At 40.3% G+C, this 22,868-nt stretch overlaps 3 protein-coding genes across 6 annotated transcripts in view; 2 read left to right on the top strand and 1 right to left on the bottom strand.

Moving 5' to 3' along the window:
- The window catches only part of rap1gds1 (RAP1, GTP-GDP dissociation stimulator 1), a 37,501-nt gene extending 29,716 nt beyond the window's left edge, over positions 1-7,785 (top strand). For 2 of the 4 annotated variants that reach the window (XM_028979651.1, XM_028979630.1), the window contains 6 exons: positions 146-280; positions 531-656; positions 1,241-1,380; positions 2,755-2,881; positions 5,490-5,618; positions 6,316-7,785. In XM_028979651.1, coding sequence (XP_028835484.1) covers positions 146-280; positions 531-656; positions 1,241-1,380; positions 2,755-2,881; positions 5,490-5,618; positions 6,316-6,443 — 785 coding nt within the window. In that variant the 3' untranslated portion in view covers positions 6,444-7,785. Of the gene's footprint in view, positions 1-145; positions 281-530; positions 666-1,240; positions 1,381-2,754; positions 2,882-5,489; positions 5,619-6,315 lie in introns of all 4 variants that reach the window. The other 2 variants (XM_028979641.1, XM_028979620.1) reach the window with 1 other exon arrangement.
- Positions 7,786-8,827: 1,042 nt separating this feature from the next.
- Positions 8,828-22,254, bottom strand: tspan5a (tetraspanin 5a). The gene is made up of 10 exons (XM_028996057.1): positions 21,899-22,254; positions 16,640-16,690; positions 15,969-16,115; positions 15,060-15,230; positions 14,367-14,492; positions 13,790-13,837; positions 12,833-12,949; positions 12,102-12,163; positions 10,508-10,542; positions 8,828-10,362 (listed from the first exon to the last, which is right to left on the bottom strand). The coding sequence occupies exons 1-9, from the start codon at positions 21,977-21,979 to the stop codon at positions 10,530-10,532; spliced, it is 816 nt and encodes a 271-aa protein (XP_028851890.1). The 5' UTR covers positions 21,980-22,254; the 3' UTR covers positions 8,828-10,362; positions 10,508-10,529.
- Positions 22,255-22,290: 36 nt separating this feature from the next.
- frem1a (Fras1 related extracellular matrix 1a) overlaps positions 22,291-22,868 on the top strand; it is a 30,568-nt gene continuing 29,990 nt past the window's right edge. Inside the window, exon 1 of the mRNA XM_028994674.1 lies at positions 22,291-22,332. The gene's annotated coding sequence lies outside the window, so the exon portion shown is untranslated. The remainder of the gene's footprint in view (positions 22,333-22,868) is intronic.

Here is a 22,868-nt window from a genome sequence, read left to right as displayed (position 1 = left end):
TACTACTACCACCCCGTTTGGTGATGTTCCCACCAAAAACCCTGCTTAAAGCCATAAACCACACTGAAAATGGCTGGATAATATTACGTATGACATTAATTGTGCTACTTGTTCAGAAAGGTTATAATGTCTGAAATGTCTCTAGATGGTAACTGCATCCATATGGTGGACACTGGCATTGTGCAGAAACTTCTGGAATTGCTGGACAGACATGTGGAGGAAGGCAATGTGACTGTACAGCACGCAGCCCTCAGTGCTCTGAGGAACCTCGCCATTCCTGGTAAAGATCTGTAAAAAGCTGTTTTCCACGGTTCGATTAAGCTGTTCTATTTCTTTCATTGCATTTATCTGTAGAAATCAGTCAGGTACATTTTGGCTCATGGCTAGTGGTACTGTAAACAGAAGAACAGCCTAATATGTTTTACTGCAAAGTAAATATGACCAGAACATAACTGGTTTAGAATTGTAAAGAATATTCAGTGGAGAAGTAAATTTAGTTGGCCTTATTTAGACTTTACTCTTTTCCTCAGTGGTGAATAAATCAAAGATGCTGTCTGCTGGCGTGTCCGATGTCGTTCTGAAGTTTCTGCAGTCTGAGATGCCGCCGGTCCAGTTCAAGCTGCTTGGAACATTACGGATGCTCATCGACACACAAGGTATAAAAAGTACGAAAGAAGTCTCCCTTCAGAGCACTTTGATTAGCCCAGTAACAGCAAAAGATCATTTAGCCTTTAGAGGAGATGAAGTGAGACAGATATTGATAGCATCAGAGGCTGATTGAATTACCATGGATGGCAGTATAACAGAAGGAGATTGGGGTTGGCATATTTTGCACATTCTGACTGGTCATCAGTTCAGATGCTTTAGTCTTTGAGCAATAACCTATAATTTCATACCCTCGTTCAATGACTTCAGTAATTAGAGCAGGTCTTTTATAAAATTAATTACTTAAATTACTTTAATTAAAATTACTTAAATGTCAGGTCACACGAATGTTGTATTGAAAGATAATTGCAGTACTGCAGTCAAACACTCTTCATCACTGAGGATATTCAGAATAATAACTACACTGTATTTGAACACATAGCAGCTGCAAATATTAACATTAATCTCATTCTCCTGGTGTTCCAGTGGTGCCGCTTCCTTAACTGCTCAGCCACCACAGTGTGTGTTCCACAAATGTGCATTTCCCGAGCAGTGCTGTGGATAATGCAGATGCAGTTGTGTTGTTTGTGTTTAGCTGATGCAGCTGTGCAGTTGGGTACAAATACCAAGCTGGTGGAGAGGTTGGTGGAGTGGTGTGAAGCCAAAGACCATGCGGGGGTGATGGGGGAGTCGAACAGGCTGCTGTCTGCTCTCATTCGACACAGCAAGTCAAAGGTCAGTCCAGTGACCAGCTCGTCCAAAGAAGTCCAGTTACATTGTTTGTTGATGCTGATATTTTCCAGCTATCATAGTTAGCTATCAACATTAATTCGATCAATCATTGTTTTTCTAGCTTGTTTGAATATTGAATGTTTTAATTATTCTGTCTCATTTAACTGATTTCAGTGCATTTAGGTACAAATTAAGTAACGTGTCTCATACCGTGCAACATACTGTGCCATAAAACATTACACCTTGTGCATGTTCAACATACAGGAAGTATGTGTAATTTAACTGGAGTGATTTAAGTTTCTGTGCTTTTTTTCTGTACATAACTTTTTTTCCCCTTCAGGACCTATGTATCCTATGTATTACTGGGATATGTGTGTGGTCGTTATTCTGTGTGGTCTTTCAGCTCAGTTCAGTTGCCTGACTCTGTACATTGGCTGCCTTACACCCTATTTGCACATCCAATCTACTTCCAATCAAATTAATCGAATAATTGCCAGAATGGCAAAGAGTCAACAGTTAGAAGACTGCAAGAAGTCTTCTTCCTCCACTTGCTGAAGGAGATGCAGTTTGCCAAAGAACACATCAACTGGCCTAAAGAGAAATGGAGAAACATTTTGTGGAGGGATGAGAGTAAGAGTACTTTTGGGTCCAATGGCTGCAGACAGTTTGTCCGATGACCCCCAGACACTGTCTTCAGTGTGTCCTGTTGCTTGAATTCAGTGAGGCATGGTGGTGCAAGCATCATGATATGGGAATGTTTCTCTCACTATGGTGTCAGGCCTATTTATCACATACACTGGATCGTGGATCAGTTTGGAGAGGCCTGCCAAACCCCTTGACCTTAATCTGATTGACATCAAAATAGTTGTTTCTGAGGCAATTGCAGAGGAATTGTGGAATGTTGTCAGATCATCTTGGGCTGAAATATCTATTCATATGTGACAGACGTTATTATTAAAAAAAATTGTTTAGTAATTCATAGGATTGTTAAATTCTAAAGATTTTTCCGTTTATACAGTAAAGTGTGTAAAGACAAAAGCAGACACTTATGTTCTGTTTACCTAATTTTTCCTCAATGTTATTAAATAATTGATACATTTTCTTCATATTTTGAATATCCATGGAAATAAAAAACATTATGAGGATTTTGAGCTTTACGTTTTTTTAAACAAATTGCCATTATAGTGAACATAACTGTATATTGAATGGTTCACAGTGTGTGGTGAGAGTACAGGTACAAAATTGCTACAGTCATGACTCACTTCAGTGGCAGTGACAATATTCCCCCAGTTTTAGTGTGAAGTGGGTTTGAGATGAAATGTGCATAAATTGAACTGCATATGAATTCTGAAGGTTTATAAACATTTTTGCTTCCAGGATGTGGTAAGAACTGTCATTCAGGGTGGAGGCGTGAAGCACTTGGTCAGCATGGCGATGAGCGAGCACATGATCATGCAGAATGAAGCGTTGGTAGCCCTGGGGCTTATTGCGGCTCTAGATCTGGGTGAGTGGACTTAAATCTTGCTCCGAGGCATTTATTTAGGCCATGTGACTTGGGAGTGTGTACTGGAGAATTGTGATGCCAATGTGTTTCACTCACTATGTGGCTGATCAGATTGACTCTCCACCAACCAGAGGAACAGAGCAGACTGGTCCAAGGTCCTGTGGTTCCTTTACTATTTAATTTTGTATTACTTATTGTTTGGTTCATGGTTTGGTACATGTGTAACAAGTGTTCTCAATAAAGAGGACCTTACTGATCTGAGCTGATACCACTGCCACCACCTTTTTTTATTTAATAACACCGCGATCTCCAGCAAAGGGGAAAATTAAAGTCTTCGGCCATGGCTGGTCGACCGGTCCTCATTGCCATCAATAACAAACCCGGTTGGGTTGGGGTGGGTGTTGAAATTAATGTATAATCAATACCTCGCGATGCAGACGTGGACGATATTGCATCGATGCAGTGCAGAACATAATCGATCATAGCATAATGATGTTGCTTGGTGAGATATGAAAATTCTCGTTAAAAAGCAGTGCCTGTCGTGACTGTGGCGGCCTGATCTACAGGGTACAGTGTTTCACGCTGCACGGTGCGGCAACTGGCGGCTTGGCGGCCGTGATGTATTTTTGTGTGACCAATAGAATCCGAGAGGCCAAGTTCTCTTTCTACCAAAGGCGGGAATGGAGGAAAAGCTGTCCAGAGATCTAGAACAAGACATTATCGTCTTATCGGGAGTTTAGAAAAACACGCTTATTTCTTTTCGTGCTGAGTGCCGTGGCGAACACAGCTCATTTTGTCTGAAGACAGTCTGTGTTCAGTCTGAGCTCACCTGACGCCACAGACGTCTGAGCCAGGCGTTTTCTGCCATTCGTGGTGTCAGGGGACTGAACACAGATCTTTTTTCTGCTCATTGTAGCAAATCAAATCATCCACACAGTGTACAGTTCTCAATCTACACAGTCTAAATAGTCCCATCAGGGTCATATGAAATGGGATGTTTAGTTTAATTCAATTGAATTAAAAAAAAAAAAAAAAAACATTTTCTACTACACTAAGATGTCACAATAACATCAGGGTTGGATTTTTGTTTTGCTGTTCACTGTTTATATTTGAATATATATAGAGGTTTTGACATGCAATTGTTATACCTGTTATACCTGTTATACCTGAATGTCAGTTAAAATCTTTACCTTCTGTCACTGCAGTGAAATTAGACATTTTGAAAGTTACTAACGGTTACAGGCCACCATCTCGGAAGAGAACAATACAAAACATTTTTCTGCTCATTGTAGGAAATCGAAGCGTCCACACAGGCGTACGAGACCTTAACTGATGTATATGAAAACATTATGTGACCATGTATAAAATTTATGGCATGCATCGTGATGCACCGATATCAAGGCACTGATAATCGTAATCGAACCAAATCGTGAGACCAGTGAAGGTTCACACCTCTACTAACTAACTTCATCCGTGGCTGGTCTAACAACGTTGACAGACTCACCCTGGATTTTTTTCCAAATCTGGCAGCGAACCCAGCTTAGTGTATTTCATGCAGTCGTGTGTTTCAAAGTGGCAGAAAGAACACACAACCACTTTGATGCATGGAAATGCATCACAACACGCAGCTGTCAAAGTACAACAAATTTCAACTTTGACCCCTGCGTTTTGAAAGCACCAAGTGCCATGCTTTTTTGTGTCGTGCTCAGATGAGTCAGCCACAGTCACTACCAGTTCTACTTTTAAGGGGTGGGCTTGGGAGCCTGGGCCTCTGGGGGTGCTCTGCGTCCAGACCAGGGTTCTAGCAGGGTCTGAATGGGCTTGGGTCCTGATTTAGTGTGTCTCCATTGTCGCGACCTGGTGTATACATCAGAGCCCGTTCCTTGTGTGCGGGGAACTTTAGCAGGCAGGGAGATTACACATCCACTCAACAGGTGGGGCAGCTCCATCAGGGGTGGAGGATGGACCCAACTTGGGTGTCTATTGTCTTAGTCTGGGAGTTGACTGAATGTTGGGGTGTAGTTATTCCTCTGTGGTTTGGCCTGGGCTAGAGGGTCTGGGGTAGAGTAAGTATGGGGACTGTGAATGTGTATACAGCGTTTATTTTTGTGTATCTCCATGTTGGGTGAATGTGTGAATATCTGCATATGTGTGTATGAGGGCTCACACAGGCACAATGGAGCAGCTGAACATGACGTGAATGACGAGTGAATTATGACAGCACATATAGTCAACTGTGTTACTGACAGGCCAAAAAAAAAAAACAAGCGTTTATGTCATGGCCATAAAATCATTATGATATTGTTGATTATGTTCTGCATTGCATCGATGCAGAATAGTCCACGTCTGCATTACAATGCATCGATTATACAATTAATTTCAACACCCTGTGCCCAGTCTGTGTCCACACTAATTGTACAGATGAAACTAAAAACCCTTGGGATATGTCCCTCATCATTGGTATAGCTTGTCAATTGGCAGAAATGTTGCTGCTAGTTCAGATGTATAGCCTGCGAGCTATATCATGGTTTGAAATCCTAGCAGTCATACATTTCATTAGGTCTACTCCTGTGTCAAAATTTTCTGTCTATTTTTATATTGTTTTCAGGTTTGGCAGAGAAGGACTTTGTTGGGGCCAACTTAGTGCAGGTCCTCCACAAGCTGCTGACAGACGAAAGGAGTGCACCTGAAATCAAATACAACTCCATGATCCTCATCTGTGCTGTCATGGGTTCAGGTAGAGGTGCCTCTCTTATATTTTCCCCATTCACTGAAAAGGAAACTTCATTAAAGGTTCTGTTGTAAGAACTGACTGTACTTTGTAATCAATATTACAAATGTGCCATTAGTGGTTGGCAAGCGCTGATGTAGGACTGATCTGTGTCTTTAATTTGATACTATGCATCAGAGCAAATATCTGGTTTAGATTTATTAGTCATCAATTAGTTGTGATAGACTGACTTATGATCATACATTGGATGTTAAATGTACAGCTTATTGCACCAGTATGCACCTTCTCTTATATAACCATCATTAGTGTTTAAGGTACGTGTCAGCTAAAAATAAAGACAAGATGATAGTTTATTAAACTTTTAATGCAATTTGCAGCTTGTAGCATTAAACAATTCTTTAAGTAGCATAAACATTCAATGTAGCAACATTCTTGTAAGTGTTCAAAACTACTGTTTACAAATGATATGATTTAGAGCCATTTACTCATGCAATATTATTGGTTGGAGTTTGTGCTGAAAACAAAACTCCACAATATGTTAACTTGGTTAAATAAAAAAAATCAACGACTCATCAACAATAGGGTCATAAATTGGTCATAGACTATTTTGATATTTGACTAAACGTGGCAGCCCTATTGGTTACATATGTAAAGTTTTCTGAAGCCTGCCACTCATTCTTTCTCTCCCTCCACCTCTCCTCAGAGCCTCTCCATAAAGAAGTGCAGAGCCTGGCCTTCATCGATGTGGTGTCCAAGCTGCGCTCCCATGAGAATAAAACAGTGGCCCACCAGGCATCCCTCACAGAGCAGAAGCTTACGGCACAGAGCTGAAGGACACACCCCGCCTTCCCTAGCACCCACAAAGCCTGCCTTGTGTCCCCCGACCTCAGCTCCCCTTCCATTCTTATGTGCCAAGGCGCCACACCCACTCAGAACCCTCCCTTATACAACCCACCCTGAATCCTGTGCATGCACACACAGCTCAATGCCATTCAGTCAATAAGGTCCTTCCATGGCATTTTTGCAATAGATATTTACACTGAAGAAGGAATACTTAAAGACCGCAGCTGTGATAATAAAGTGAGAGTACATTTAAAAACAACATTTTGGAGCCAAGGGAGAGATTAATCAAAAGGGAAAAAAAGCGAAGCAAAAAAAAAGAAAAGCCAACCATGACTCATCCCACGTGTTCCATGTAGCTCAAGCAACAAGCCGAGAAATAAAGACGTGCATGTTCCTTTAGTGCCGTTGCTTGTGTGACCGTGTTCAGCCTTGTTATATCCATATTTTACACGAACCGACCTGCCTTTTACCTTCAAATAACCCAACTGCCCAGTCGCCCAGCTCAAACCCCCGTTTGCACACCTGCCCAGTACGTCTGTAGAGATCAAACGTGTTTGTACTGTAATAAATAGTCTGGACCAGGGAGTAATCCCTCAGCCTTTTCTTCTTTTTATCGTTGGCCTCCTGGTCCTAGTGCCCGTCACATACATCTATCAATTCACCGTGCTGGGAAATATGATATTCCCGTCACTGGTCTGGTGTTTTAAATGACTAATAATAATGTTAATAATGATAATAATTACAGTAGTAATAGTGCTATTCCTGTTTGAGCAAATGAAGCAATGCTGGCTGGGGACAGGTGTCTCTCCACCATAGCGGTTCATGAAAATGTGGTTTATTTATTTGAAGTTTTATGATGTTTAGAAGCCTGGGAATGAGTAATTTTGAATGATCACAACAAACAGATCAGGTGTGTCGGTGTGTATGAGTATGTGTCTGTCTGTCGTAGCTGCTTGTACACAAGACGCTTTAGGAGAATCTTCTTGCGTACGTTTTTTTTTTTTTTTTTTTTTTTTTTTTGCCAGACTGAATATTTTTGCATGTGTATAATGATCTTTTGATTGCACAGATGAACGGTATCACATACATGCACATTCCTGCATGTCAGATACAGAACATGACCGTGTGGTGTATCCCTTTTGTTTTTGTTTCACCAAAAAAAAAAAAAAATCATAATAAAGACATTTATACCCTTACAGTAAAACAAAGAGGAGTTATAGCCACAGGTGAATTCCATACAATATAAATTCATTGTTGTGTGTGTGTCCTAGATGAATTGTACATTTGAAAGTTTGAAAGTGAACTTATTATTAAAGATTCTTGCTGACAATGACTGGATTTTTTCGGGAGTAAAGCTGGGCTTTGTAGACCAGTTACAGTCAATTACGTTCAGCGTTGTGGTCATTGCGGTACTTCCATCACGTCACCTTTAACAACAGAATCCAGGTCTGTCGTGTTCTTCTCCATTAACAAAGCACATAATAATATTGTATGGGCCATCAGTGATGAAAAGGAAAATACTGAGGTTCAGTACAGTATTCAGTCTCCTGAAATTGAAAGTGGCTACTACAATGTAAAAGCAACAGAAGAATATGGAATGTCAGAAAATAGGCATGCATGAACATCACACTACCACAGTTTCAGCTTAGGCCTTTATCTACAGTACAGGCCAAAAGTTTGAACACACCTTCTCATTCAATGTGCTTTCTTTATTTTCATGACCATTTACATTGGTAGATTCTCACTGAAGGCATCAAAACTATGAATGAACAAATGTGGAGTTATGTACTTTTAACAAAAAGTGGAGACCTGGAGTCCACAGTCACTGGACCTGAACCCAATCGAGATGGTTTGGGGTGAGCTGGACCACAGAGTGAAGGCAAAGGGGCCAACAAGTGCTAAACACCTCTGGGAACTCCTTCAAGACTGTTGGAAAACCATTTCAGATGATGACCTCTTGAAGCTCATCGAGAGAATGCCAAGAGTGTGCAAAGCAGTAATCAGAGCAAAGGGCGGCTATTTTGAAGAAACTAGAATATAAAACATGTTTTCAGTTATTTCACCTTTTTTTTTTGTTAAGTACATAACTCCACGTGTTCATTTATAGTTTTGATGCCTTCAGTGAGACTCTGAAGTAAATGGTCATGAAAATAAAGAAAACACGTTGAATGAGGTGTGTCCAAACTTTAAGCCTGTACTTTATATCCTTTAAACCATCCTTTAAACTATGTTTAAACTGCCGCAAGGCATCATTGCTTCTCCCATCATTAAAGAAACACTATCTGAAAGTATTATTTTAAAGAGAAATTCTTACTTCCAGTGGAAATTTACTCAGACTATTACAGATTAATAAAAAGTCTCACACACTCTTCTCAGCTTTTCTTAATGTTTATTAATATCTTCACAATGTCAGTGGGTTAACAAAAAACAAAATGTCATTTGCTTTACATGAGGGCAAGGCAGCAGGAGAGGTAAAGGTTAATCTAGTGTGTGGCCACTGCTTTTAGCAGTTAGTTCAGCACTTAACTTCTTCCTACCATGATGGCCTCTGAGACTTGAACCTGCAGATGTGGGGTATATTTGACCTTCTTTATTAGAATTATTGAATTAGAATTACTTGTCATTTGATTCATTGCAAAGATAAACTCAAAGTGACTTAATTAACAAATAAATTTCATATGCACAGGAAAGGTGAGAAAGGCAAGGTGATTAAAAAGAAAACAAAACAGTAATTTATATACAGCAGATAACATTAATGGGCTAAATAAACAGGCCTGGTTCTACATGCCTACTTGTGTGTACTCATCGCCCCACAAAACTTTGGACCTTCGGGACCAAGGCTTGACATACTTTTAATCTACTTTATTTTAAACTACAGTTCACTGTTTGGCAAGAGACTGATTAAATCTACATTTCAGCTATTCACAAAGTATAACACATCCAGACTCCTTTCAGAGAAAGAACAATCCTTCACTTTCATTTCTGTGTAAAGTACACGGTTTCAAAAACATTTAACATAAAACCACACAGACAATGTGCATCATGTGGAAATGGGTGCAAAGGGCATTAATGAAAACCTTTCTGCATTTGTGATCATCGCCCTCCTATAAGCAAGCTGAGCCCTGATTGGCTATAACCCCACCTTTCAAAAACCCTTGGAGTGACAAGCATAGCTGCAATTCAGGCTTCCTTGATGCACAGTGGAGCTCGAAAGTGTGTGAACTCAAATTTCAGCCTCTATTGAAGAACACTGATACTCTATATTTTAAATGGTGAAATTGCATCAGGTCTGCTTCAGTGTGCTTTACACTGATTGAATGAGGTTTATGGCCCTTTTATTTATTCCACTTAAACTCATAATAGTTCAGTGCAATATCCAGAGTTGCTGATATGACCCTGACATGTAATCTGCAGAGCCAGTAACATGCTGTCACAGATACTGTTGTGTGGAGACTGAATACTTATGTAGGACAACACATTTAATTGAATAAATATTAAAAGGAGTGATTTGAGTAGTCAGTGTTGTGTAGTATCAATTTCATACTCATTCCTCACTTTCAGGGAAAAAAAAAAAAAAAAAAAAAAAAAAGATATTTCAGGAAGTACTTTTGAGATAAACTGTATATTCCAGTATTGAAGAGTGAGTGAAAAGTTACATCAAGGAAACATTATTGCCACTGTGAATGGCATACAGTGCATTTAAAGCCTTAGACACACACACAGGCTCTTACTTAAAGACAGACTCTGTGAAAACAGTCCAACAGTAGTAAGGGTAGAAACATTAGTAATATTTACAGATCATAAAAGAGAATAGATTCAGGTTGAGCTTGGGCACATGCGGGCACACGCCCAGCTGAACTTGGCATTTGCAGATCCCCTGTGCTGGCACTTTCATGCTGGTGGAGTCCTGGGCCAAAAAGACAAGTTAACAGTATTTTTAGAAGACTGTAATCACTGATAAAGTACTGACTAATTTTATGAGTGTACTCTACTGAAATTCATATTCAAATGTCTGTCATCTGCATTTTAAGGAACAATGTGTTTTTCTGTACCTGTGTATTTCTAGTGCTGGCATCAAGAGAACAAACTGCATGAAAAGTAGAGAGAAAGAAGGAAGTGAGATCAGACATAATATAACAAAACCACCTTGTATGTCACGTGGACAGATTTGGGATGGCAAAAGGGTAACACTAATGGGAGAGCAGACATATGAAGTGCACAGTGGGAAGGAGAACAAGTGGCACAGTTCTCAGAGGTGGCAGTTCTTCTCATGACATGGCAGCTATTACACCACTAATACTGGAGAGGAGACATAAACAGACACAGATGACCAGTAAAAGAAAAAGTCTAGTTAGCATGAGTGTTGTATGAATGACTGAATGTTACTCTCCATATAACCTAGAATTAGGAGACTAATGCATGAAAAAGCTTGATTATCACAATCAAAATCAAGATTTTCTGTATTAAAAAAAAAAAAAAAAAAAACACTATGCAGTCCCTCTAGTATTCCAAAATTTTAATTTTGTGATTTTAAAAATCATAATGACTTGTTTTAGCACAGGTGTCATGCATGCTATCACTATCACTTGCCCAAAGCGGTTCTGCTTGAACCCGGAAGTGCGGATTACTGACAGACTGAAGGCTTGTTTTATCTTATTTATTGGGTCTACAGTATTTTAATACCTTTAAACAAGACTTAATGATTACTAGTCATTTTAATGATATTTAAGGCCTTAATTTTTTTAACTCTAATTTAGACCTTTTTAAGGTTCTTTGCTTTTGCCCAAAACAAATGCCTTGTGCGGCAAGTAGGCATGTTTCTCACAGGTGACTCGCAAGGAACTGATATTTCTGTGGTAGGGCAATATATTAAAAATCTCTCCTGTTGGCCAAATTTATATTGTACCTTTTATTCTATGCAGCCCTAATATTAGCAAAGATATAAAAAGAAACAGCAGGTACAGAGCAGAAAGAAGAATACTGCACACCCACCAGGTGGATGGATGGATGGAGAGGGAGACACACACACACACACACACACACACACACACACACACACACACACACACACACACACACACACACACACACACACACACACACACACACACACACACACACACACACTTCATGGCAGAGGATTTCTTGGAAACCAATGAGCGAAGACTGGGAGAAAAGGGGGCACTCTGACAAGGCATGGAGAGGAAGAATGAAGAGTGAGGTAAGTTGGTGTGATAGTGTGGCATAGTGGCCCGCTTTCGCATGTATGTGAGCAGGATGTGATTTTGTCTGTGCTTTAAAAAAGAAAAAAAAAAGGTCACAGCAAATGGTTAATATAAAACAAATATAATGCAAATGTATTGTGACTGGCAGACAAAATGTAGCAGGTTTAACTTAAATTCATCAAAATTGTGTTAAGGTGATTTAGAATGATTTATGAAAGGACTAACAAATCAAAAGTATGATTTTTTTTTTTTTTTTTTTTTAACAAATCATTTTAATTCAGCTATGCCTTTTTTAGCAGCAGCTAAATTCAGCAAAATCACAATCCTGTACAAGGATTTAGCACACATTGTGGTGAGTAAAAGAAACAAAATGACAAAGTGAGTGAGGCTGCAGAATTTCTCTTGAGTAACAAGGTCTTACCAGCTCGCCCTCACAGCTTCAATATCACTCATGAGGTTCTGTGCCAAGCAGATTCCAAATATCTGAAGACAAACCAATAGAGTATCAGACTTGATATCCAGTCAGAACAAATGTCAGTCTAATAAAAAGCATGGCAGTTACAAAATATATATTTCTGTGGGTCAGTACACATTTACCGCTACGACTTACAATCTCTCTGTGTGAATTGTTGGAGTCTGTAGTTCTGTTGTGATGTATCTTAGCTTAATCAGTGACCAGTTCCCAGAAGTCACACTAACATGTACAAAATTCTAGATCTGCTGATATCAGAACACAACAAAATACAGCCAGACATTTATAGTGTGCCAATGCTGTCAGAATCTTTAAATTTAAGTACATTGTTGGTTTCTACATTCTACAAATAGACATTTACCAGACGCCCTTATCCAGAGCACCTTAAAATCAGTAGTGACAGGGACAGTCCTCCTGCAGCAGCTCAGGGTTAAGAGTCTTGCTTAAGGACACAATGGTAGTAAGTGGGGTTTGAACCTGTGACTTTGCAGGGGTTTTTTTGTGGAATGTCACACGACACATTACACGTCTAAAGGGAAAACAATATTACAGTCTATGGAAAAATAATCAAAACAAATAAATGTTCAGCTCGTACCCAGCACCCAGTAAAGTCTGAGTGAATTTCCCTGACAGTTTTGCGACATAAGGGGTCCATTGCCACCAGGGGGCGCCATACTCACCTGTAGCAATGCAATGCCTATGAAGATTCCTGCCACGACTGTTAAGTTGTCCTGAAGCCATTTCTCAAACTGCGGTACGCAGCCCTTCACATGGATGTAGGTCTTTTGTTCAGCATCCTAAACAGAGCAGTGGGCAAAGTGTTAAACATGGAAACTACCTTTCATTACTATTATTATGTTGTGTGACTGTATTAAAAAAAAAGTGAAAGAGATTGTCATTGTGATACACAGCACAGCACATGGGGCACACAACGAAATGTGTCCTCTGCTTTTAACCAATCACCCTTAGTGAGCAGCCATGACAGGCGTCCGGGGAGCAGTGTGTGGGGATGGTGCTTTGCTCAGTGGCACCTTGGCGGATAGGGAGTCACCACTGCCTAGATGTTAAACATAGGACTTGGAACCTGAATGGGGTAATACTTGAATGTAATGAGTGAACTTTGCTTTCCACTATGCCAAAGATGGTGGAGATGGTGATAATAGCCTTGTGGTTAACACACTCAACTTTAAATCAGAAGACCATAAGTCACAGGTTATGAGCAAGACACTTAACTCTGAGTTACTGTCCCTGTAATGACTGATTTCTTCTTGTATCTACAAGAAAAGGCTCTCTTGTTCATAGCATATTCTCCTTTTCTGAAGCATGTGTGATTATAGTGGGCACTTTAGGGTGGCATTCTCTGGAGCTGCTCCTGTGGAGTTGTTGAGGCAGGCTGCCAGAACCGCACGTTGAGACAGGCCGCCAGAACAGCCTGGTTTCTTCTTTCATGACAATAGATTTCTGGCCTTTATTTCTCTAAGGGCCTACTAACAGTTACAGGGATCTTTTGCCAGCAGAGTCCACATAGACTGCCCTTAATAACCATGCACAATGACATGGGAGAGGACCGTGAACAGACTATTTCACCAAATGATTGTTCAGTTCATTTGAGGCAATGGGAAAAAGGAAACACTCACCGACTTTGCTCGCACATCATAGCCGCACTGTGTGTTGATGACATCCTCCTGAAAAAAGATCCACCTATTAGCTGGACTGCAGAAGCTTTTGTGTTCAAATGGCCTCAGCGACATTATGACATTAGAACCTGTATACCTTTCACAATGTAGCATACAGATATGTTTATGCATATATGTGCCTTAACATTATAATAAACACTACAACATCAGTCTTTGAAAGACTGTTGATTGTACAGTCCTTAACAGAACTAAGAAATATTTGCAATCCACCACAAACGGGCAAACAAGACTAATTTGACAGTTCTTTTTGGAATATTTTTAATTTTAGAGGTTACATTTATTTGTACATGCTTCAGTTTCCCTGGAGCATTAGAGCAGGATGAGCATGGATTAAGTTTTATTGTGAATGATTAATGTTGGTTAATAATTTTTTTGTCAATCAGTCTGAGGGTTCATGTTTATGGTGCATAATTTCCTGTTTCCTCATTTGCATCTTGTCCACGTCTTGCGCGCACACTCAACAAATAAATGTGGAGTTTTATTTGTGGAACCCTGACCCTCCCAACCAATCCCATACCGCAGGGTCCTTGGTGCAGCAGGAGAAGGGGACTCCACACTTCTCTCGACTGGGGTTGCTGTCTGTGCAGTTGAAATATATGTTGAGGTTCCAGTCATCCGCTCCAAAGGCCCCACAGCATTCCCACTGAGAGAGACAGGGAGAGATATTAGGGTGCCAGTGTTTCCACTGTGACCTTCATGTGGTTTAGAAACTGCAAAGAGCACAAGGTCAGTGAGGATCTCATATAAAGGGCTCTGCTGAAATGCTCTTTTTTTCTGCCCCAAAAATTGATTGAGGTGGTCAGAGAAGATCTTTAAATGTCTGGAACTGTTCTTTCTTGTTATCCACCTTTTACTCTACAGTATGCTGCTGATAAAATTTTATTTGGAAAATACAAATACATATGTATCCATTGTGAATGGTTGCTGGATAACCAAATATTATATTGAACCCTGCATCTGGATCATGTTCCTTCATTTTAAGGAACAATCACTTAGACCATATCTACAGGGGTTTTCCACCTGTAATTCCGTAAAACTTTAAAAAAAATATATTTTACTTTTACAAGCCTGAAAATATACTTCTTGGAACACTTGGTCATCCACACTTCCATTCTTGTCAAACAATATGCAAACTCCAAAAAACCTAGTCAAACAACCTCCCCCTGAATGCTCTATCTGCATATAGATTGATTTAGTCTCTGCATCTTACGTATTCCTGGGTGAAGTCGATGAGGTTCTGAAGGTCAATATCATCACGGTATGCCCGGATGTTGTTGTTGATGAAGAAATTAAGCTGATCTTTGATCCAGTCCTTGAAGACAAATGCTAGAACCCCAGTTGTGAGCTCAAGGAAGAAAATAATTCCCAAAAACACAGAAAACTGGAAGACAAAGAAAGAAAAATGGCAATTTATTTTACAATATTATTTTTACAACATGAGGAAAAACTAAAAAGGTTCCCAACCCCCAACACTGTAATAATTATAATTACTATTACTATGTTTCACAGATTTTTTTTTTTTTTTTTGATGATTTGCTCTGACATATTTCAGTATCTGGACATTGTTAAAGGTCCCCCCCTATTATGAAAAATAATGTCACAAAGTGAAATTAACATTAATACGAGTTCCCTCCAGCCTGTCTATGTTCCTGCAGTGGATAGAAATGGTGATGGGTGTAAAGAGTGCTTCGGCCATTCTGCTTCGCTGTTTAGAGAGCAACAGCTCAGACATCCGGATCTGGAATTTGTCCCCTGATGTGGTCAAAAGGGGAATTTTTTTATTCTGGAAAAAACGCTGACACTACTTCCTGTCTGTGGTTTGTGAATGGTGTTGAGGACTTATATAGGCTGCTCTCTTCCTCATTAGCATTTAAAGATACAGACACTGAAATGGTGAGTCCTGGGGGAAAAAAAAAAAAAAAAAAAAGTGGCGTGCGCATCCTTGTGGCTGTAAGTTTGCACAAAGGCTGAATTTCAGAAAGAGACTTCAGATATAGCGTTAGAGGACTACTAAGACCTATAATAAAAGCAAAAAAATGTTTCACCTCAGGGGACCTTTAATAATTTCTATCACATGCAATAATGAAATATACAGGGACACTTTCAGCATACAACTCACAAACTTCAGGAGGAAAGTGTTTTCCCTTAGGGCCCCGATGCAGCCAGCAAAGCCCAGGATGAACATCACTCCACCCACCACCAGAAACAGCCACACGGGGTCAAACCCCCCCAGGTCTGTGATGGAAGATATGTTCGAAAGGACACCCTACAGGGGAGAGAGAATGAATAAAAGGGATAGAAAAAAGGAGAGAAATAAATCTGCAGTGCCTTAAAAGATACTTTTTCATGCATTTTGCAGAAAAATGGCAGAGGAGCATGGTGCAATGTTCTGCTGTTCTGATTGGACCGCAGCCAGGTCAGGCCGGGCCTGGAGCACTTTGTGAGCTCGGCTGGACTGCCGAAAGAATTTCATACTCGCAGCTACTGGGCCAGCCAGGATAAGCAGCGAGTCAATATTGACTTTGTGAAACTCAGTCTACTATTCCATGTGCTGTCTGTGTGTGTGCATAGACTGTGACTATTGCATTTATAATCATTTATTAAGAGTCTTGGTAAAAACAAACGACTCCACACACATTTCTCTCCATGCTGCTTCCACACAGCTGCTCACCACAGCACCCCTATAGCCCAACAACCTTCACTACCATGCAGACATGCACAGGAAGAATGTTACATAACTAAACTGAAATTCTTTTTGTTGTTTACCAATTATTCTATGTTCTTACAAACCTTCTCGCTCCATGCCCAGAGTCCGATCCCCAGGAAGGCCACACCCAGTAACTGGAAATCAGAAGAGACTGGAATGAACATGTGCAAATACTAGGAATGCAGGGGGAATAAATAAAAGCACCAAGTTTTCAGTCTCAACATTCCTTTGCATTCTGCTCAGCAGTGTTTAAATTTCAAGATTCATCTGTCACACTTAAGACATGCCTAACAGTCTCGTCCAAGAATGGGGAAAAAATGCCTCTGCACATCTTGCTGCAGACTGAGTATACACACTGTACACATGCATGAAATGATATACAGATGAGGGGAATCATAACAACTCAAGTCTGTGTATCGAATCCGCATTGGAGGCATACGCACTGCTGCTCAGGATTTGAATGAGCATGTGATTTTACTTGCGAGAATGTTTTATTACACCTGTTATATCACACATATGAAATACCTCAGTTTGTTAGAAAGGAAATTTTGGAATGCCATATTTTATGCCCGCCTATAAGAGTGGCCCTGCAACCAACCACCAGGCTAAAGGGCATGCATGATTTCATAATGAAAGAGGTTATGTGTGAAGTTTACATGGGAAACTGGGGTCATAAGATTTACATTTACATTTATGCCATTTATCAGACGCCCTTATCCAGAGCGACTTACACTCAGTAGTTACAGGGACACTCCCCCTGGAGACACTTAGGGTTAAGTGTCTTGCTCAGGGACACAATGGTAGTAAGCGGGATATGAACCTGGGTCTTCTGGTTCATAGGCGAGTGTGTTACTCACTAGGCTACTACCACCCTCATAAGATGTCTGTGACTATAAGCCATTTCTTTTTAAAACATTCCTTTCACACAAGTTTAAGGCAGTGGTGGCCTAGCGGTTAAGGAAGCAGCACCGTAATGGCGGTTCGAATCCCGAACTGCCAAGGTGCCACTGAGCAATGCACCGTCCCCACACACTGCTCCCTGGGTGCCTGTCATGGCTGCCCACTGCTCACTCAGGGTGATTGGTTAAATGCAGAGGACAAATTTCACTGTGTGCACCGTGTGCTGTGCTGCTGTGTATCACAAGTGACAATCACTTCACTTTAAGTAAGTTTCCTGTGATTTCATTTTTAGTACAGAATATGAATGCATTTTAATTTAACTCACCCACCAGACATTGGTTCAGTCTTGCAGGGACAATGGGAGTGCCAGAAACCATAACCTTGACCGACTCACCCACACAATTTGTACTACTCTGCACTGTTCTTTTATGTAACGTTTCATGTGACTGACATTTATTTTGGGCTGAATGAGGGTAGGATCATGGAATATTAACTAAAACACTACCAAAAACATTCTCCAGTAGACTAAACTCCTGCAGTGCAGTGCACTACTCTGATACCAAGGCCAAAAAACCTCTGCAAAGAAGTACGTGAATAAATAGCGCTGGAACACCAAGCTGATGGATGCATAAATCTGTTTCCAAAAGACACAAGAGACTCTGAGCCAAAGAAAGAGTGAGAATGAGCACAAAGTTGCTCCATATGGAATAGAAAAAACTAAACCAAAAAATGCTATTCAATGTCAACCTGCCACTAGTGGACAAATCTGTCTATCACTGTTCTGCATGTTTCTCCTCTTGCAGGCGGAAAACTGGAAATCTTCCAAAAGGACACTGGACGCTGAAAAAGTCCCTTCATGAACCCTTTCATGTCTGCGGCCTATCTGTCTTTCTCTTTCGGTTTTCCATTGGGTCTAAGGATGGAAATCAAGCCAGAATGGGTGCATTTATGAATCAACTATTCATGACAATGGATGAGTATGGAAAGATATTCAACTTGCTCTTGATCTGCAAGCATGAACAAGCACAGGAATTCAGCATATGCTGGAAATCAAAAGTATAATGAAACGCTTTCACATCCTCCCACAGAAACACCCACGTAAAAGTGCTGTATGGATTCCTGTGGGATGTTGTAAAGCTTTAAATGCAGGGTAGAATTAGTGTTAAAAGCACGAAAATGTACAGGCTAAAAAGAAATATGCATTAAAATCTGCAGCTAGCTGCTCTAAAATTCTCTCTATATATATGAAGAACAGATGGGAGTCCATGAAGGATTTATAGCTGTGGAGCTAAAAATTCTAAATTCAACATTTCTCCTTTATAAAAAAAAAAAAAAAAAAAAAAAAAAAAAACCTTTTACAAAAGTTGCACATAACTTTCAGATACGAATGACGGCTGTTGTAATAAGGAACACCCTCAGCTTTTCCCTGGAAACCAAAGACTTCCACAGTTCTGAGCCAGGACATGGTCTGTGAATCTCGGACCATTTTTGGCAAATACTGTAAGGAGGAAATGACCTATTGTCCACTGCATCCTGCAACCCTCAAAAATGCAGAAATACACAGATGTGCAAATAGACAGTGGAGATTTAAAACCATAAAATACTTTACTGGGCTGATCTTGCCTTCACTTTGTTCAAACACCACCACGATACACTGTGCCACTACACAGAAGGAAATCTTTGAAGGAGCTACTGCTTTTCCTTAATTCAAGATATTCTTTACATTCATGCAGTTAAACAAAGCTATACAGACCAGACAATTATAAAATAAATACAAAACAAATAATACATGCAACCTTCATATGTTCCTCACAAGACCCACAATTCCCTGAAAAGAATCTGTATTTCTGATCACAGCAAGAAATCTCAACAATAATTGCCTTAGGTGCAACTGCATCCAAAACATGAGCTGATCATTTTACAGATCAATCCATGTAAACGGCTGAAAAACAGAGACAACAGAAAGTGTATTTTGGCTGTGAAGTGTTAGTCATAGCTTGCTATCAACACACACAGACCATGGTGACAAACACACACAAAACTGTACTGTGAAGTGAAAGAAAGGTTTGGAATCAGTGGACGTTTTGTCACATTACTATGGAAAACATGGACAATTGCCTTCAGCTACAGGATGATAGCCATTCAAATTCAAATTTTATTTGTCACATACATAGTCATACACGGTATGATATGCAGTGAAATACTTTAGCGACTGCTACAGACCACAGTATTGCAAATATACAATGAACCAATTTGCAAATATTGAAAACAAAACAAAACATTACACTTTTATGTCTTTAATCTAAAATATAAAATATGTGTAACAGGTAGGGTGAAGGTGTATAAAGGAGTTTTAAAGTATAAAGTGATGAAGGAAAAAAACAAATCTGTCACTGATCCTTGGAAAGCACACACGCACACACAGGTCAGATACCTGCACCGAAAGTGTTCCTATGTTGGGTACTTTGCATTTTCTTTTCATTTACTCTGTTAATGGTTATGAGATGGTAAAGAGTGGCATGGACACATTTTCTAAAAGATTCTTCAAAATATTGAAATGTCCTAATATGGCAGGCATATGCAATCACATAGTTAATTTATATTATTCAAGATAAATATAAATATTCCATACACATATTTAAGTTTGATAAATATGACAATGAGGCCATTTGACAAAACCAGAAAAGAAAAAATAATTCAAAATAAAATGTCTGTAAAATGAACAGAAATGCTCCCCAGTGCATGATAATAGTAGAACAAGACTCTTCTACCAGTTATCCATTCTGTTCATCCCTTAAATCCAGCTTGTCATGGAAAAATATCACCCCCAAACTCTTTACCACACACAAAAGAAATAAATGCATCCATGCCTAATGTAAAGGCAAGACTTCCAGGGGCAGCGGTTGCCACTCCAGACTGAACCACCATGTGGGGGACAGCATGGTCAGCCGTGTGCACACAGACTGCCGAGCAGCAGTGTGATCTGCTGTGCAAACATGGCTGACTTAAGAGCCTGTATGCAAACACAATAGCGAGCCAAACTTCCAATTTACTCTTCAGAAAAAGTCCTTCCTTTCGCTGCAGTTTCAAAGGCTTCTTACAATTCTAAAGCCTACAAGAAACTTCAGTGGATGTCAGGGCAAGACCATCAATGCCCAGACACTGGTATAAACATTTACACAAGCAAATTTTCGTATATTAAATATATTTGAATACAACCTCACATATGCTTACAACCTTCATCAATCACCTGGAAATCACACATTATATTTTATGATTTAACAGAAGATATATTCCAAAATTCCTGATATACCAAATGATCAAAAGTCATTGTTCTACACTTGCAACACTTTAATGAATGTGACACCCATATTACCAAACTATGCATGCCCAAAAAGACTGATTTACCAATGATTAATGAAACCTCTAACATCTATACCTAGAGTATATGTGTAGAATGTGTATGAGAATGTCTTCAGTCATTCATGTTAGTTTAGGTCTTTAATTTGGCAGGCATTGTTGACCTGTACCAATGTTCCAGAGCGTATGGGGAGTAGAATATGGCAGGTCGCCTGAATGCAAGATTATAGAGATGTGAGAGTCACACCTACTGATCATGAAACGTTTTCGGAAGCAGTGAGGGGGCGGGGTTGGGGAGTGAATCCTCGCGGACGTACAACACATCAGCCTGTCAGTGACCAGACATTCTGTTCCCTCGGGTTTCCCCTCAGCCAGAGAAGGACCCTTCACCCCTGGGAGGAAATATGCTGCTGAGGCATGAACACAGGGGATGTGGAACGCCATTACTAAAACAATCTTCCCGTCCCTCCCGGAGCCCTGCTTCACACTGCTGCTGTTTACCGGAGAACCGTACTGTCGTACAGTGCTGTACATTCAGGGTTCGTGCTACCAGTAACATTTATATCCTCCGGGAGAGTGAAGACACATGTTCAGCCAGCAAACCACCTGTTAACCCTGCAAAACCTCATAAAAAAATGTCCACAGCTCGCTGCCTTATACATAAGAAACGAATTCAGAATCTGACAAATATAAACGCAGCCAATCATTGCCACTGTGCTCACTTGCAGATTAAATGCGAGGAATGTGACATTGAATATTTTTTTTAACATCTAAGTACAATGAGAAATTCATTCTACTTGTTGACTTATTTATTGTTGCTGAAGTGTTTATCATGAGCATTAGTGAAATAAACATGATGGAATATGAAAGCGGTGGGTCATGAATTTCCCTACAGCCGACTACGTTACAACAATAAGCTGATCACGGCAGAGAATCGGTCCAAACCGAAAACAAATCCGCTTATCATCAGCAGGCTCCACCGCAGCGCCCCGACAGCAGCGCCGGTAACAGGCCTCGCGGTAACCGGGGGTCGTAGCCGGGGGGGTCGCGACCACCCGAACAAAGAAAGGCGGGGAGCTCACCCAGAAGATGATGTTGAATCCGAAGATGAAGTACTTGATGCAGCAGCTGACCTCCTGGCCTTTGTAATGTTTGCCCGACATCCCGACGTCTCTTCAGCATCAACATACAGCAACGCAGGGCGACAGCGGGTTCAACGGCCCAGCGCTGACAACGCATACACACGCATTCCACCCTGCCAGGCGCGGCGTGACGTTAGACGGGTAATGTTCAACAAAAACAGACACGAGAGGCGTCATTCGCTCGAAAGCGCCAAATCCGGCCGGGCTGCGTGGAAATAACTAGCCCTTCCTCACAGTGACAGCGCAGCGCGGCTCTCGCCCGTGTTATGGCCTTCCTGCGTGATGGACGGCGCCGCGGACCAATCAGACGCGTGGATTTTGGGTCAGGAACCCACTTCCTCTTTCCGCTGCATCCTATTGGACGGAATGGGAAGGTAGTTGATTTGTTTCCCTGAAGTCCAGATGCTGTGACAGGAGAAATCCCTGAAATATTCAATATTCCGCCATTTGGACCTCATACGATGATATACTGAGTGAGCCCGCACGACAGAATTCTCCTATTTAGCTCATAGTTATGCATACTTATGGTTATGCAGTGAGATTTGGCATGGTGGGCATTGCCTCTATATCAGAGATATAAAGAGAGGTTTAAACAATTAATTTAAGAGTTAATTTTTTAGTCCTCACAAAAGAGCTATTTTAATTTTCATTTCTTTAGTCTGTATTTTCAGGAATATCTTCGTAACAACAAAAATAATAACAACAGTATATTTGCAAATCACTCAGTACAGCAATTAAACATACATTTTCTTCATTAAAACGGTAGTTCTACATAGCAAAAAAAAAACAAATTGTTCAAACAAACGCCATGGTGTCTTAACCAGCTGAAAACACATTGTTCTTACCATTTATTACAGTTTATCAATATTTATAGTTGTTTGTAAGTGGATTAATCTATATGCAGATATAA

Source organism: Denticeps clupeoides, chromosome 1 (genome assembly GCF_900700375.1).
Source record: "Denticeps clupeoides chromosome 1, fDenClu1.1, whole genome shotgun sequence".
NCBI lineage: Eukaryota > Metazoa > Chordata > Actinopteri > Clupeiformes > Denticipitidae > Denticeps > Denticeps clupeoides.
Note: the sequence above shows the minus strand (reverse complement) of the source record. Positions and strands in the feature narration are given on the sequence as shown.

Excerpts from the sequence above, each read along its gene's own strand:
- tspan5a (XM_028996057.1), bottom strand. The coding sequence starts at position 21,979 with ATGTCGGGCAAACATTACAAAGGCCAGGAGGTCAGCTGCTGCATCAAG. Across the intron at positions 15,231-15,968 it reads ACACTTTCCTCCTGAAGTTT|TTTTCTGTGTTTTTGGGAAT; the intron begins GTGAGTTGTATG and ends TTTGTCTTCCAG. Across the intron at positions 13,838-14,366 it reads GCTGCACCAAGGACCCTGCG|GAGGATGTCATCAACACACA; the intron begins GTATGGGATTGG and ends ATCTTTTTTCAG.